Source organism: Haliotis asinina, chromosome 4, assembly GCF_037392515.1.
Source record: "Haliotis asinina isolate JCU_RB_2024 chromosome 4, JCU_Hal_asi_v2, whole genome shotgun sequence".
NCBI lineage: Eukaryota > Metazoa > Mollusca > Gastropoda > Lepetellida > Haliotidae > Haliotis > Haliotis asinina.
Window position 1 is genome coordinate 67834977 of NC_090283.1, and position 14907 is coordinate 67849883.

At 40.7% G+C, this 14907-nt stretch overlaps 1 protein-coding gene across 1 annotated transcript; it reads right to left on the bottom strand.

Annotated features, from left to right (window-relative positions):
* Nucleotides 1-398: 398 nt before the first annotated feature.
* LOC137281801 (protein O-mannosyl-transferase TMTC4-like) lies at nt 399-13439 on the bottom strand. Its single transcript, XM_067813418.1, has 18 exons — nt 13309-13439; nt 12477-12820; nt 11791-12010; nt 11458-11545; nt 9864-9976; nt 9327-9416; nt 8701-8862; nt 8361-8563; nt 7198-7378; nt 5964-6020; nt 5767-5838; nt 4601-4677; nt 3763-3870; nt 3139-3246; nt 2437-2578; nt 2150-2264; nt 1325-1507; nt 399-724 (listed from the first exon to the last, which is right to left on the bottom strand). Exons 2-18 carry the CDS (start codon nt 12803-12805, stop codon nt 588-590), a joined length of 2385 nt encoding a protein of 794 aa, XP_067669519.1. The 5' UTR covers nt 12806-12820; nt 13309-13439; the 3' UTR covers nt 399-587.
* Between the last annotated feature and the right edge of the window lie 1468 nt (nt 13440-14907).

Consider the following 14907-nt stretch of genomic DNA (forward strand, 5'->3'; position numbering starts at 1 on the left):
TTCAGTAAGAATGTTTCAAACCATTACCCAAACCAAGCAGGTCATTTGGATACTTTGACGTCTTCAGTATCTTGTATAGGTTGCACGTGGCATACTCCTAGAAATAATACATGCATCAATGATTAAATAAATTGTGTATGCGTGCATGCGTGCGTGCATATGTATGTATATGTGTAATGTGTGTATGTATGTGTATATATATGTGTGTATGCATGTAAGGGTTTATGTGTGTGTGTGTGGTATTTTAACTCTAACACGTACATTTTCTGTATGTTCTAACTACATGTCTTCAATACAAGTTCAGTGCACATTGCAGTGTTATGAGTGATATTCCATATGCTGGCTATATGACATTAGCCTGTAGTAACGAGGAAATATATACTGTAGTAGAACATGTGTTTACTCGAACAAACATGGCTCCGTCTTCTTTTATTTTGACAAAATCGTTTATATACGTTAACAGGTGGACTACAATTGTCAACATTCATATCCATACAATGTTCTTTGAATCTTCACAGATTGAAATGCACCACACTGCTGTTCACAGTTTTCATACACTGAAATACACCCACACGGCTGTTCACAGTTTACTTGATCTTCCCCATTTCTCTATGAAGTGTTTGTAGGCTGTTCAGGATAAGAGTATCGTTTGGGTTGAGCTTCTGTGCCGTTAGGAGAGCTGCCTCAGCTTTGTCATACTGCCCCCACTCCGTATATAACACGCCTGAAACAGACAATCACATTAGAAATATGGGTGAGTGATTGGTTACTATCACATTAGAAATATGGCTGAATTGGTTGATTGGTTACAACGGGTCTTGAAAACATATTATTTATCATACTCAAGGTATGGTGCCGACAGTCCCACACTCGAGCACGACACAGACAGGGGAACATTACTCTAGTGGGCCACGAGTATGCTTACTTAAAATTACTCGAGTTCAGTAATCATGAAACATGACATTTATAACAGCTGTTAGGCACCAACAGACCAGTGAAGGTTCGGGCTAGAAAAGGCATTCAACAACCCATGCTTGCCATAACAGGCGACAATGCTTGTCGTAACAGGCGACTATGCTTGTTGTAACAGGCGACTATGCTTGTCGTAAGAGGCGACTAACGGGATCGGGTTGTCAGGCTCGCTGACTTGGTTGACACATGTCATCGGTTCCCAATTACGCATATCGATGCTCATGTTGTTGATCACTGGATTGCCTGGTCCAGACTCGATTATTTACAATCATATAGCTGGAATATTGCTGAGTGCGATGTTACTCGTAAATAACAACAAACAAACGTGTGTGATCTTTCACGAAATGCAGACCTAGGTTATGATGTATGTAATGCTTGGACTGGTCTCTTTGGAGGGCTTTCAGATAGAGTTGTTCCCCTTCCTGGTATCTCTTCACATTGAGGTAAACGCCGGCTACACGGGCGATCAGGGCCGTGTCCTTGGAAAGCAGATAGACGGCTTTCCTACCCGCCTCAATAGCCTGGTCGTACCTGCCTGTGTGTTACAAAACCAGCTGTCAGTATTTCTGCGTGCAATGCAATGAAATTGATCAAGTATTTCAATGTACAGACTGCACATATAATGTAATTACACTAGACTCGATACATACAGTATCTCCTATTGGTGGATTATAAATTTCGATTGGATTTATTGCCAACCAAGTGCCTTCTTAGTTCTCTGTAAGTTCGGATTCTCACATCTTAAGTAGTTGATCCAGGATGAGGAAGGTGTTATACAATCAACCAATCTTACCCAGCTGATCCAGGTTGAGGAAGGTGTTATACAATCAACCAATCCTACCCAGCTGATCCAGGATGAGGAAGGTGTTATACAATCAACCAATCTTACCCAGCTGATCCAGGATGAGGAAGGTGTTATACAATCAACCAATCTTACCCAGCTGATCCAGGTTGAGGAAGGTGTTATACAATCAACCAATCTTACCCAGCTGATCCAGGATGAGGAAGGTGTTATACAATCAACCAATCTTACCCAGCTGATCCAGGATGAGGAAGGTGTTATACAATCAACCGATCTTACCCAACTGATCCAGGATGAGGAAGGTGTTATACAATCAACCAATCTTACCCAGCTGATCCAGACTGAGGAAGGTGTTATACAATCAACCAATCTTACCCAACTGATCCAGGATGAGGAAGGTGTTTTTCCAGGCTCCCGCGTGACTTGGACTGATCTGTGTGGCATTCTGCCATGCTGTGAGAGCCTCCTCATGACGACCGATTGACTTGTACTGCACAGATATATGTTTTAACATTTTTGTAAGCAGTATTAAAGCATTCATATTAAATTCTATTTTTTATCGTTAGTTAGTAAAACTGTCTTATATTTTGGGTGTTCCTTGCAACTGTCCACTCTCAATATCCCGATAAAGAAAATAAATTCACATGTGTTGAGTGACTCACCAGGTTGCCCAGGTTGTAGTAACAGTCTGTGTACCTGTTGTCTAGTTGGAGGGCCCGGAGAAAGCTGGCTTCTGAAGACCCTGTGTTATTCAGCTGCACCTGCACAATGCCCAGGTTCATCCACGAATCTGCAGACTCTGGTCTGGGAATTAATGCAGACAGCAGTAGAGTGATCCCCAAGTTTGAATGTTACAAAGAATTACCTGAGAGTAATACGAGCAAAAGAGCAAATCAAAAACATTCCTCTCATAATGCGGGACTCGCCAATATGCCCTAACACTCATGTTTTATGAAACTGTTTTGTTGTTTTTATTGGTTTTCTTCATGGCTTGTTGTATCAGTATATGTTGGCTTAATCTGTACCAAAGACTAAATGTTCTACTGGATTAAGGAGACCGGTGAAGGTCCGGAATAACATAGACCTTCAGCAAACCCATGCCTGCCAGAAGAGGCCAGTATGATTGTCGTAAGAGGCGACTAACGGGATCGCGGGGTCAGACTCCATGACATGGTTGGCACATGTCATCGGTTGCCACTTCACCAGATCGATGCTCAAGCTGTTGATCACTGGATTATCTGGTCCAGGCTCAATTAATTACAGACCGCCGACATATAGCTGGAATATTGTTCATATGAATGCGGCGTAAAACGCACATAACTCATCCACTCACTGGATTAAGGAAAGTCCACTATTGAAGGTACCTGTAACTGATGGCTCTATCCAGAAGCTCCTTTGCTTCCAGAGCACTGCCTCTCTTCCTGAGGAGGACTGCCAAGTTTATCAGTGCAGCCATATACCGTTTATTCGACCTGGGGAAATAATGACGTTTTCAACATCTTTAAAAGTGCTAAACCCTTCAGCATATCAAGCAAATGGAATGTGAGTGCTGGAGCGAGGGTATCAAGGGTTATCTACCTGGACTGATGTACTGGCTTAACACGTGATGGCTTAACCTTGTCAGGCCAGTGCACGCGTAAACTTGTCTGAATGTTGTTTGCAGCCGCAGTGTGTTATATTCCAACTATTTTACGGCATCAATAATTCAATCACTCCCTGGATATCACTGGAGGAAAACGCCGCCATTTACAGCGCATTGTAAATGATCAGTCGACTGAACCATATCGGAGGATCTTGAGTCTGACTAAGGATTGACTAACGAAGAATAGGCAAACCATGCAGAAATGTTTTATGATAATGAACTGAACTTGTTTATCAAAGATGGTTGTCGTTGTAGATGTCAAGGATGGTTGTCGCTGTAGATGCTGGCTTAGGCTGTACATATACTAACATAATGCTACTTAAAGTAAGTTCAGCAAGGAGAGTACCCGTGACCAATGGCTCTGTCCAGAAGTTCCCTCGCTTCCAGTGCATTGCCCTTGTCCGTCAGGATGATTGCCAGGTTGATCAGTGCAGCGTTGTACTGTGGATGCAATCTGAGGAAACATGACGTTGTCATACGTTCAAAAAAACATCTTCAACACACCAAGCCAATAACAGGACGATGTGGTACCCTAGTGTTCGCCATGCCGAAAGCCGGGGTTCGATTCCCCAAATGAATATAATGTCCATTTCTGGTGTCCTCTGCCGTGATGTCCCAGTATAAAACTATACTCACAGAGGTGTTAAATGGAGTACTTAGTCTGCTGTACTTGGGCTGAGCTTTGTGAGGCTAGTGCCCTTGTAAAATGATGTCTAAGTGTCGCTGCAATTTGTCCTTTTCCAACAATATCACGACGTCACCAATCAGACCACCTTGTGAGGAGACGACCTCCTGGATCGGGTGATGTCTGGAGTGCATGTCATCCGACGACGTGGGTTTGTGTTCATAATATCAATCACTGGATTGTATGACATCTCGGACATTCACAGACCGTTGTTATTAGGGTGGAAAAATTCATAGTGTTGCGTACAGGAAACAGAGAAATGCTGAATCTCACGCAAGTATCTTCTGATATCAATTATAGGAATACGAATTAAAAAGCTTGCAGATAGCAAAGTTTATATAGCAAGCATTATAACACAAGTATTTAGTACGATATAAGGCGACATATACCACACAATCATACACATCATTGTTCAGAAACAGGATTTACAAGGCAGTCTGTGCAAATTAGCATAGTATATGAATCGTTATGAATTCATTATGCACCTCTTAATACTTACTTCAAAGTTAGTCTGAATTCCTCAATAGCAATGCCTGTATTTTCGTACTTTATCACATTTCCAATGTTGAAGTGAATCTGTAAATACATTAACACAGTATCACACACTGGGTCGAAGGCGCCGACGTTGGCCATACGGAGTTGCGTATCTTAGTCTCACCAGGAACCTGTGATGGTTTAATTGAACCCGGCTTTTTTCATGATTGTGTTTCTTAGAGTTGCAGCACTAGACGTCTGAGATCTGGACAACGTCAAGTCTTTACATAAACATTTAGCTGACAGGCTGGAACCTTACAGCAAACCATCTTCACTCACTCACTCAATCATTAGTGAGTGGCGAGACATATAACCTAGGACTTTTTTCAAAACTCCTTTACAGAGAATATTGATATCTTTACTATTACATTATATCACCCACACTATAAAATGTACACCGAATTAGAAATGATTCAGACTTAATTCACAAGAAAGAGTTTTAAGTCAGTTTGAAAGAAAACATTCGGAAACGATGGACCATTGAACAACGCATCTATCTTACACACCCCAGTGTTAATTTCACTGTTTGAAGCATATGAGAATCGGACGCTACACTTCAGTGAACATGTGTGAATCAAACGATTCGAATCATGCTGGTGTTGTTTTACTCCCCTTCTTAATATTCACAGCGACTGCTTTTGAACGTTTTGTCAAAATTTATTTATTGGAATTTGACTCAAAATTTTGGCAGCCATTGCTAGATATGGCAGACGACACAAGAAAAACAGATTCAGAGTTATCTCCCTTCCACCGATCTGTATTCGTAAAACATTGGTAATTTCCGTACATCATGTGTAATGCAATGTTATTCGAAATAACTACCACGAAGTACTGAATGAGTTGTTATTGGTAGCGGGATGTATTGCCATACACCTCGCTTGTACATGGGGTGCATTGAAAATAAAAGAAGACCGCTCAGTCAATCAGACAGCGCCATGTATGTGTGAGGTAAGATAATCTTAAATGGGAACCTTTCTAGAACAATGTTATTGTATGAACTGACGGTTCATGAAAAAATGAAACAAAATATATTTACTGCTTCTCATACTAGCACGTACCTGACGCGGTTAACATAGGTGAATGGAAAGACTATTCTCTTCCTGAAGTTTCTAGTAATGTCACGACACCTACCCGAGCATTCAAGGGACAGACTTTGGCTCCAGATGTGTATAATGACAGTCCCGTTCTGAAGTCCAGGCTCCTCTGAAATGACATGTCCATATGTCCATCTTTGACTTCCACTTTTTGATCATTTGTCCATTAAGATTACTATTATTTTTTTATGTGGTGCTGTTGCGCACATAAAAAAACTGAAAATACAGACTCACCTCGATCGATCGGAGAACAAATAGCAGTATGAGGACAATAAACCCGGTCGACAGTCCCTATATAACAGAAATACATCCATTACAACTTGTAAACATTAAATTTGATCGAAACCATTTTATCGTTTCCAATTTTGTTTCCAGTAGATTCTTCGAGGAATTTGAAACTACGTCAACCCCCCAAAACTACTAAACCGTGCTTGCCATTACTGATTAATATTTGGTGAAGATAGCAGTTGATAAAATAATGCTGTGTTGAGAATAGAATAGTGACGAGAAATCTATCGAAGCAACGAGAAATGCAACTGGAAAATACAACAAAATGCATTCGTTTCATTACAAACAACGTCATGCATCTGTACTGTAATACAGCTATATCAGACATATACTCACGATACAGTCACAAGTGTACAATAGATGGCGGAAAGGTTCTTGTCGCTACTACCTACTGTTATCCGGGTAGAGTCAAGTATCTAGTGTGTACAATTCTTTTCACGCATTTTTGAAAACAACTTTTCATTTTGTCCTCACACCTCAACATGGTAAAAGCATGGTGCCGAGAAATGCACATTCATATGTCATATTATGGTAAACGCATTTAGTCTACAATGTGATTTCAAAGAAACCATCATCCTGTAAAGCTTACCTTCAATAAGAGAAAAAAACTGAATAATTATAGACCATTTAAGTGGGACGTTACATGCATCAAGCACAAATGAAAGGAGCCATGGGTACACAACCGTTAATCTGGACTATCAGTGGTCGCAACATCGCCCCTTAAACAGTTGCACGACCGTGACCATTTGTTATTTTATGTAGTGACCTTGGTAGACTTTCACTTCACAATGGACACTGAAGAAGAAGTCGTCCTCGGGAAGCAATGTTTGTCGTGATAGGCGTCTGTCGGAATTGGGTGGTCAGGGACGCTGACAAACACAACACATGCAAATGAGAACACTCACACCAGCACTAACGAAGGTTCCCTTTTGCCAATGCCTCGATTTGATTGTACATAACGACTCATTCAGTCATATATTGGCGGTCTGTAAATATTCGAGACAAGGCCATACAACCAAATCGACAAGTCAGACACCACGACCCCCCTTGACATCTCTAACGACCGTATTGGTTACTGAAGATCAGGTCTAATGCGAATCTTCACCTGACGTTTCCAGAAATATAATGCTCAACAGCCATCTGTCCCATGATCAGTTATTTGGGCACTTTAGAAACTTACCTTCTTGGTTGACGAATGAGCACGAAGACAGATCTGTTTAGCCCCGAGCACCACCAACATACAGAATCCAGCACAGGACAGGTACAGAATCCTCTCTGCTATCACGAAGCCCACACGGAAAAATAGGTTGCTGGCTGGCAGGAAGGGAACTCCTAATACTGTCAAGGACGTTATCAGGATCCTAAAGAAAGAAGTCTTCATGTTAGAGCATTCTTGTGTTAAATAGGTAAAGTCAATGTGGGTGTCTCACCTGTGATCCCTATATAATAACATAGGGTTACGTTTTTGCTTTGACTGTTCGGTAACCACAAATTAAACCAGATCAATACTGCAAAGGCTCCAAAGAACGACATAGTTTTCAATCAGTGACACTGAACAAGTTCCCTGAGATGCTCGAAGAACACACTTCAAAAACTTTTCATCGGATTAGAAATATCTCCGTGCCCTGAACATGTTTTCGTGGAACATTGCAATGTGAAAGCGATTTGTAAGGGGTTCAAACAATTACTTTACCATTTTATGCAGACATAATGCGAGCTCTGTATGCGCCATACGGACTGTATACTTTAAAAAAAACATTTTCTAAAATTTGAACTTTGGAAATTCGTGTCGTCTAAATATATATGTATGTGTGTGTGTGTGTGTGTGTGTGTGTGTGTGTATGTGTGTATGTGTGTGTATATATATATATATACAGAGAGAGAGAGTGAGAGAAAGAGAGGGAGAAAGAGAGAGAGAAAGAGAGAGAGATACTGTCAGCTCCCCTGTTCTTGCACAGTGTTTCCAAGACGGAACGATTGATATGGTAAAGTCATCTATGTTAAATCGTATATACACCTTTGAAACAAAACCCCACACTCAGTCCAGAAAGATATGACCACTAGAGAAATAATTTATGTACATGAGAAATAATTTATGTATATGCCCTGTTTTGTTTTCGATGATATCAATGTTCAGAGTTCGCTGTGAGTATTAGAGGAGTTAGCAATATACATGTACACTCGTTCTCTCACTCACGCACAGTATTTACTAACGCAAACAAACATTTTCTCAAATTTGAAATTTACCAATTCGTGTTGTCCAATGAGATGCTATAAACTTCTTCACACAAATTTCTCGGTATTTTTATATGTTACAGTCCCCTGTATCAAACAATGTAATACCTTTGATCTCTGTTCATTTCGCCACGGCAACAATAATAGAACAAAACCCCAAACGCAGTCCAGAGAGCTATGACAAATAGGGTTCTCGGATCAACCAATGAGGTGATGACAGGTATACATCCCATTGACCAATCACAACACAGCCACCATGGATTCAACAGCAGCCAGGTGTTGATGGCATAAAGGTAGTTGTAATTCAAAATCTGAAAAATACATGTTGTACATACATGAATATAAAATCATAATATAGCTGGTGATTGCCGATGACAAAAAGGTTCATTTACCCTCAAATTCGTCATCAGTACGCATATGCATACGTCATCCGTAGCATAGTACTCACCTTCGATACAGAACCATTTACAAAGGAATGTGGATTGTCTTCAGAAGCGAATGTCGGTGTTGCAAATCCCATGATTCCTATTCGAGCAGCAAGGAGTAGCACGCCGGTCAGGAAGAGGATGAGGTGACGTCTGAGGAGTCCCTTGACCCACAGAACCAGTTTCTGTAGTTGCAAGCGGAAAATGTAACAATCGTATTCAATGTAGATTGTATGAGTCAAGTGTCAAGTGAGTGAATGAATATGATGGTATTACCATTGTTAACTACAGTATATATGTTATGAAATACCAGATCAAAATAACAACTTTGATAATTTCATCTCCAATTTTTCTAAGACTTAGACTTAGTTAATATATTGCTGAGTGCCGAGTGCGGAGTAAAACTAAACTCACTCACTTGGTGCAAATTTTGCTTCAGGTGAATAACGCACGGTTTGAATGTTTTGGGATGAATGTGGAAACAACACACGCGTTAAAAATGTTTGGTTTTATTTATTTGATATATGCATCTTTTCACAACTGAAATATAATCCGGAAATAAATAACACCATTCCTCGGCACGCATTTATAACATAGCCCTTGTATCTTACTAGTGTATAATCCTTTATCTCATTCCCTCTGTCCTCACCTTATCTCTGACATGCGCTATCCTGCACGTCAGCAACTGCATAGGATGGACCCTGCAGACCACGACGATGTCATATACACTGCATATACCCTGTCAACAGGTGTCAGTAATACGTGTGACTGATCTAAACGTTGATGAATCTTCATATAAGTATAATACGATTTCTCATTCAATTTACTGAAAATTGCAGAAACAATCCTGAGATTCACTGTCCCAATTTAGTATATATTTTTCAATTATATGTCTGAAAAAACATTGTTAAAAATGCGTATGACATTAATATAAGAAATTAAAGTGTTTGAATTATGAAATTCATCGCATTATTAACTAGAAATGGTCAACGTTTTTTGTCGTTACTTTAATGACTAACCCATTGGTTTGCATGGTAACGACTGTAACACTGGGTGCATACTCACTATGACAGTGATGCCCTGCTCCTTACAGAAGGTGGACACGACACACAGACACATACTGACCAGTAAAGACACCAGGGAGAAGGACTCAGGACGGTGGCTGACCAGACATGAGACTACTTACTATGACAGTGATGCCCTGCTCCTTACAGAAGGTGGACACGACACACAGACACATACTGACCAGTATAGACACCAGAGAGAAGGACTCGGGACGGTAGCTCACCAAACATGAAGCTGAAATTAGTGATTATAAGATGGAACACAACAATGGACCCCCCAAAATATCAACCTGTTGAATTTGGGTCAGTGCTTGGTGAAAGGACACATTGAAAATGCGGACACAGAATAGCAATAAATCCATACGTTAACCTTCCTCCAATGTCTGATGCGGGAGACAGTTGCAAATATCCTACTACCAGTGTTATGAAGTTGCCCTCAAAATATATAATATTATGTTCGGGAAACTAAATTTGTATTTATTTATTTATTTATTTATTTATTTATTTATTTATTTATTTATTTATTTATTTATTTATTTATTTATTTATTTATTTATTTATTTATTTATTTATTTATTTATTTATTTATTTATTTATTTATTTATTTATTTTGTGATGCTTTTTTACCTGTACCCGATTATGTAACACCTATTTCCGGTTTTACATTTGGTTGTAAGACGTCTTCCTAACTCTATATCAACATCAAAATTCGATTTATCTGTAAGTGATTGATATCAACTGTAGAATATCGTCAAAGATCAAGTTTAAAGTGCACATGGTTTCCCTAGCAGGAATGGAGCCGCATCTGGCAGGGTAGTTAACGGACGCTCTAGTCTACGCCCACCCAACCGACAAGGATGCCGATGTGAAATTGTCTGTTTATAGTTAGACCTACTATCATTATATTAATTTGCTATTGCTTAAGTTTCTATTACGTAACTTGATTACACGGTCATCTAATTATCCATCATTGACGGCTTACATGCATAATAAAGCACTCCTCCTCGGTCATGGTTGGGAGAGTAAGCCCTCGACCGTCAGGTTTTGGATCTTACTTGCCCAACCTTAACCTCGGTGTCGTGCTTTATCCTGCACGAAGCACGAAGCCTTATCCTGGTTGAAGATATGTCATAATTATTATAACAGGAATCCGCCTCAAGGTTTCATCAAAACATGGGCTTTCTTTTCCAGATGTATACACCACAATCCCACAACTCGATTCTCTGATCCATGGAGCGTTCTGACTCTGGTGAGCACTGACAGAGCATACTTAGCTTCAGTGTCACAAGTCTTCGATTATAACACATCATGGTAAAGATATTAACATTTATTAGCAGTATTAGCTAAAGTGACTTTCAGTTTGGCAATGGAAATCTAAATTCTATCTCTTACCGTTAACCTTCAACTAGACAAAAATCCTGTAAACACGCTAGTTCCAAACTTGTACTCAAAGACATTTGTCGGAAGGTTCACCTGTGATCTTTGACTCTTCATTATCGTTCCACAGAACAGATTTTACTGTCAGGGAATACTCAATGCGTCATGTAAGAATGGAAATATATGCCTATTGTAAACTAAAACTAGTTTTAATCCTGTCCGTTATATTTTGGTCAACATCTTTGCTTTATTAATGTTTCAAATTTCCGTTATTTTGGGACATTCGACTGTAAAGTAAAAACTGTATGATAACACGTCAGACATAGTTTTAAACCTTACGTGAGAGGCACCCCCTGGCATACAGAAGGAATGATAGCAGGAAGGTCAAGGCACACAGCAGGTCAGCCCGACCTACGATCCCTGCTACCTGGAACAGGTGCGCATGAAGAGGTTAAAGGATAGCATACGTCTAGAATTACAACTGTATAAATGGCACTTGTAACCAATTGGTATTAAGGGATTAACTGATTTAGTAACACTTTCCATGATTAAAGACAACCGAGTGACTTACAGTTTTAGGCTGTTACTGTTCGAAACAAAGAATCTGTCATCGACATCCCAAGCTTTCGTCGCACAAAAGTATTAGGAATATTTGGAGAAGTGTCTACTTACACTCTCAGTGTGGATTGGGTGCACAGCAAACAACACAGCACACAGGAGAGCAGCTCGGGGCGAGGCAAACACCGGCCTGGCAGATTCCTGGTCCACCTGGTAACCAGACATGAGAACAGAGAATACTGCCAGGAAGATAACCGACACCAAGCCGTGCAGGACGATGTTGACAACGTGGAAACCTCGAGGATGTAGTCCACCTGCCCATGCGTAGTTCCACCTTGAATTAAGAATACCGTCTATTATCTTGGCTTCTGCCGGTGTATCAGTCTTGAAACGGCGTGGAGCTCCAACGATGGGCTAACATGTCTTAGGGGAACTGAACCCAGGCATGACGAACAAACCGAGTAACTGCTGAGTTAATAAATTACAATCTGGTCACTTTCATGGTGCACCGTGGCTCAACGTGAATGTCACATACAGACGTCCCTGAGTCTGATCAATCCTTGCAACTTCTAAAACTATGCGCCAGGCTTCATGTGGCATTAGCTCCTAGCAACCCCTAAAACTATGCGCCAGGCTTCATGTGGCATTAGCTCCTTGTTTCACTTGTGGAACAGGACTCTACCAACAAGGCTTGCGTGATCAGATACATGGACCAATGAACAGTTCACATGGGCCGAGAATGCTATTTTAAGATAACGTTAGAACTCACTCACTCACTTACTCACTCCCTATTGACTCACCTGAAGGTCATCACAGTGATGGGTCTGTAGGATTTGTGGCTTCTACTGTCCAGGTTTTTCCCCCAAAAGTCATGAGCAAAAATATCGGAGAATGGGGTGGTAGGAAGTACGTCTTTGTTTTCTTTAATGGCTGGCTCATCATCAAACACAAAGTCTCCGTCATAACTGTTTACAAAACATAGCACCGCCAGACAGAAGACGAGGACAGATGCCACAGAGAATCTGAGTTTGGGAACAGGCAGTGCATCATCCCACTCTGACTCCCGGTAGCTGCTTACATGGCCGTTGGTCTTAGAGGATCGAGGCATCAATCCACTTGTAACCTCCATAGCAAGTGTTTTAAGCTGCAGGTCAAATGGAGAAGTGTGAAACACTCTATACAAAAATACAATCATTTTGTGAAACACACTGTGCAATCCTTATACGATATTCTGATTATTCTAAACTGCAAAGACAGCGTGTGTGTATATATTGACTAATATAATACTGCATTGTTGCGGAATTAGATGGCCAAAACATTGGCGGAAAGATTTACCCAATATATATTTTATCGCGTGTCAGTTTAATGTGAGGGGGAAATGCCGAAATGATGCAGGTTTCGTATAACGTGAGGACAATAGTGTTGGCTTTCTGTTTGTCCACGTTGCCCTGAACATATTGTTAACTGATGCGCATGTAAATGATATATTTACCGCATTCTGTTTCCCTGTCACGTACGTGTAGCTTGTGTTTGGAAATGTTCGCTGTCCCAAGAACAGTACAGACCCCTTAAAAACAGAACCTGTTGCCACGAGGTAAACAACACCCCTCCACACATGGCATTGGTACTTACATGGTACGCTTCTTCACATAAAACAGGTCAAGGGGATACTGTAGAAAAAGACGTCCATTCGCGGGAATCCATTTAGTGGAGCACTTTCTTGACGTCCGTTGAGTGAAATATAGATTCTTGGCAACATGTGTGTTGTATCGACTGAACAAATCGACTCTCCCTAATGCGTTTATACACAGTATTAGAGAGCCGGGTACCACTCCAGAGACGTATTGCATTGGACCTTTCCTACCAGTGTGTTTTCGACTGTTTTTTCATTTGACACAGGAAACGTCATTGTCATAACCGTCAGAAAACGACGTTATTACACCGTTTCTCCATTGTCGGTCAAACAACATCGCCTACCGGTATTCTATTTCACAGTTTCCATTGATCACATTTCACCGAGGTTAGTTCTCGCGGCTCTTAGTTCTCAGCGGAAGTGCTTATACGTTTATAAGTTTATATAGCATGTTTGTCTTTCACGTTTTCAGCATAAAACCTGTTTGTCACTCAATTTCATAGCCAAGGCAGTACATTATCTTGCATTCGATAAATAGCTCCGTATGTATTGTTGACATTCAACATGAGGCTATTGCCTTTCCAGCAGTATCTTTTCCGTCAATATTATAACACTACATCTAGTGAGACATAGGTGAATGTGTCGGCATTCTATGTTTGGCACTTGATTTCCAGTCACCCCAAATGCGTGATATTGAAGAATGGTTTACACCCTATTGGCGGGGGTATATGTGATTAGGTGAGTGAGTGGGTTTAGTTTTACGTCGCTTTTATTCCAGCAATATCACTGCGGAGGGCACCAGAAAATGGGCTTCACACATTGTACCCATGTGGGGAATCGAACCCGGGTCTTCGGCGTGAAGAGCGAACGCTTTAACCACTAGGCTACCCCACCGCCCCACATGTGATTGGATGCGCCGTCACGATGTTATCATAATTTGAAAGACAAAAATTCCTGCAAATACATTTTGCAAGGTTGACGATTATTCCCTGGTAAAATGTAAACAATAAACCCGATACATGTATGATATATTTGAAAGTTAGTCATGAAGATACGCATTTTCAAACTGACTGATTCCTTACGGTAAGTACACAACACGTATCTTTAGCGTTATATACTCTTCATCATATACTCTTTAAAAAAAGTAGGGGAACCTGAACTTTGAAGTCTGGTAGAACGAAAACGTTACAATGACATCCATCTTGTGTATGCAGCATCATTTCACGTTATCACCACATGCAAACACCAAGCGTGGGAGGCATGTGCACAACGTGGGAGCCTCCTACACGTGCATGGGGTATCATTATGAATCATGACGTTTTTCAGGCAGGTCGATAAATCATTGTAGACCATTTTTTCCGATAATTTCCATGCATCTGCGCATGGTCAGGGTTTTCAGGGTCAAATCACACACTACTGACTGAAAATTGTAAACCTGAAAATTTTCATGTCATACTCCAGTCACCTAACCAGGGGGATAACTGAACGAACAGCTTTGCTTTGATTGAAATCCGTGTAGTGATGCATTCTCAAAATATCCACTATTATTGCATCAACACTGACTCAATCCCATATATCTCCCAATTTCGACATCGCAC

What these genes read in the sequence shown, in the direction of transcription:
- LOC137281801 (XM_067813418.1), bottom strand. Translation starts at nt 12,805, where the DNA reads ATGGAGGTTACAAGTGGATTGATGCCTCGATCCTCTAAGACCAACGGC. An exon ending in TAAATGGTTCTGTATCGAAG is followed by an intron (nt 8,564 to 8,700) that starts GTGAGTACTATG and finishes TGTATTTTTCAG; the next exon opens with ATTTTGAATTACAACTACCT. An exon ending in CCTCATCCTGGATCAGTTGG is followed by an intron (nt 1,508 to 2,149) that starts GTAAGATTGGTT and finishes TGTAACACACAG; the next exon opens with GCAGGTACGACCAGGCTATT.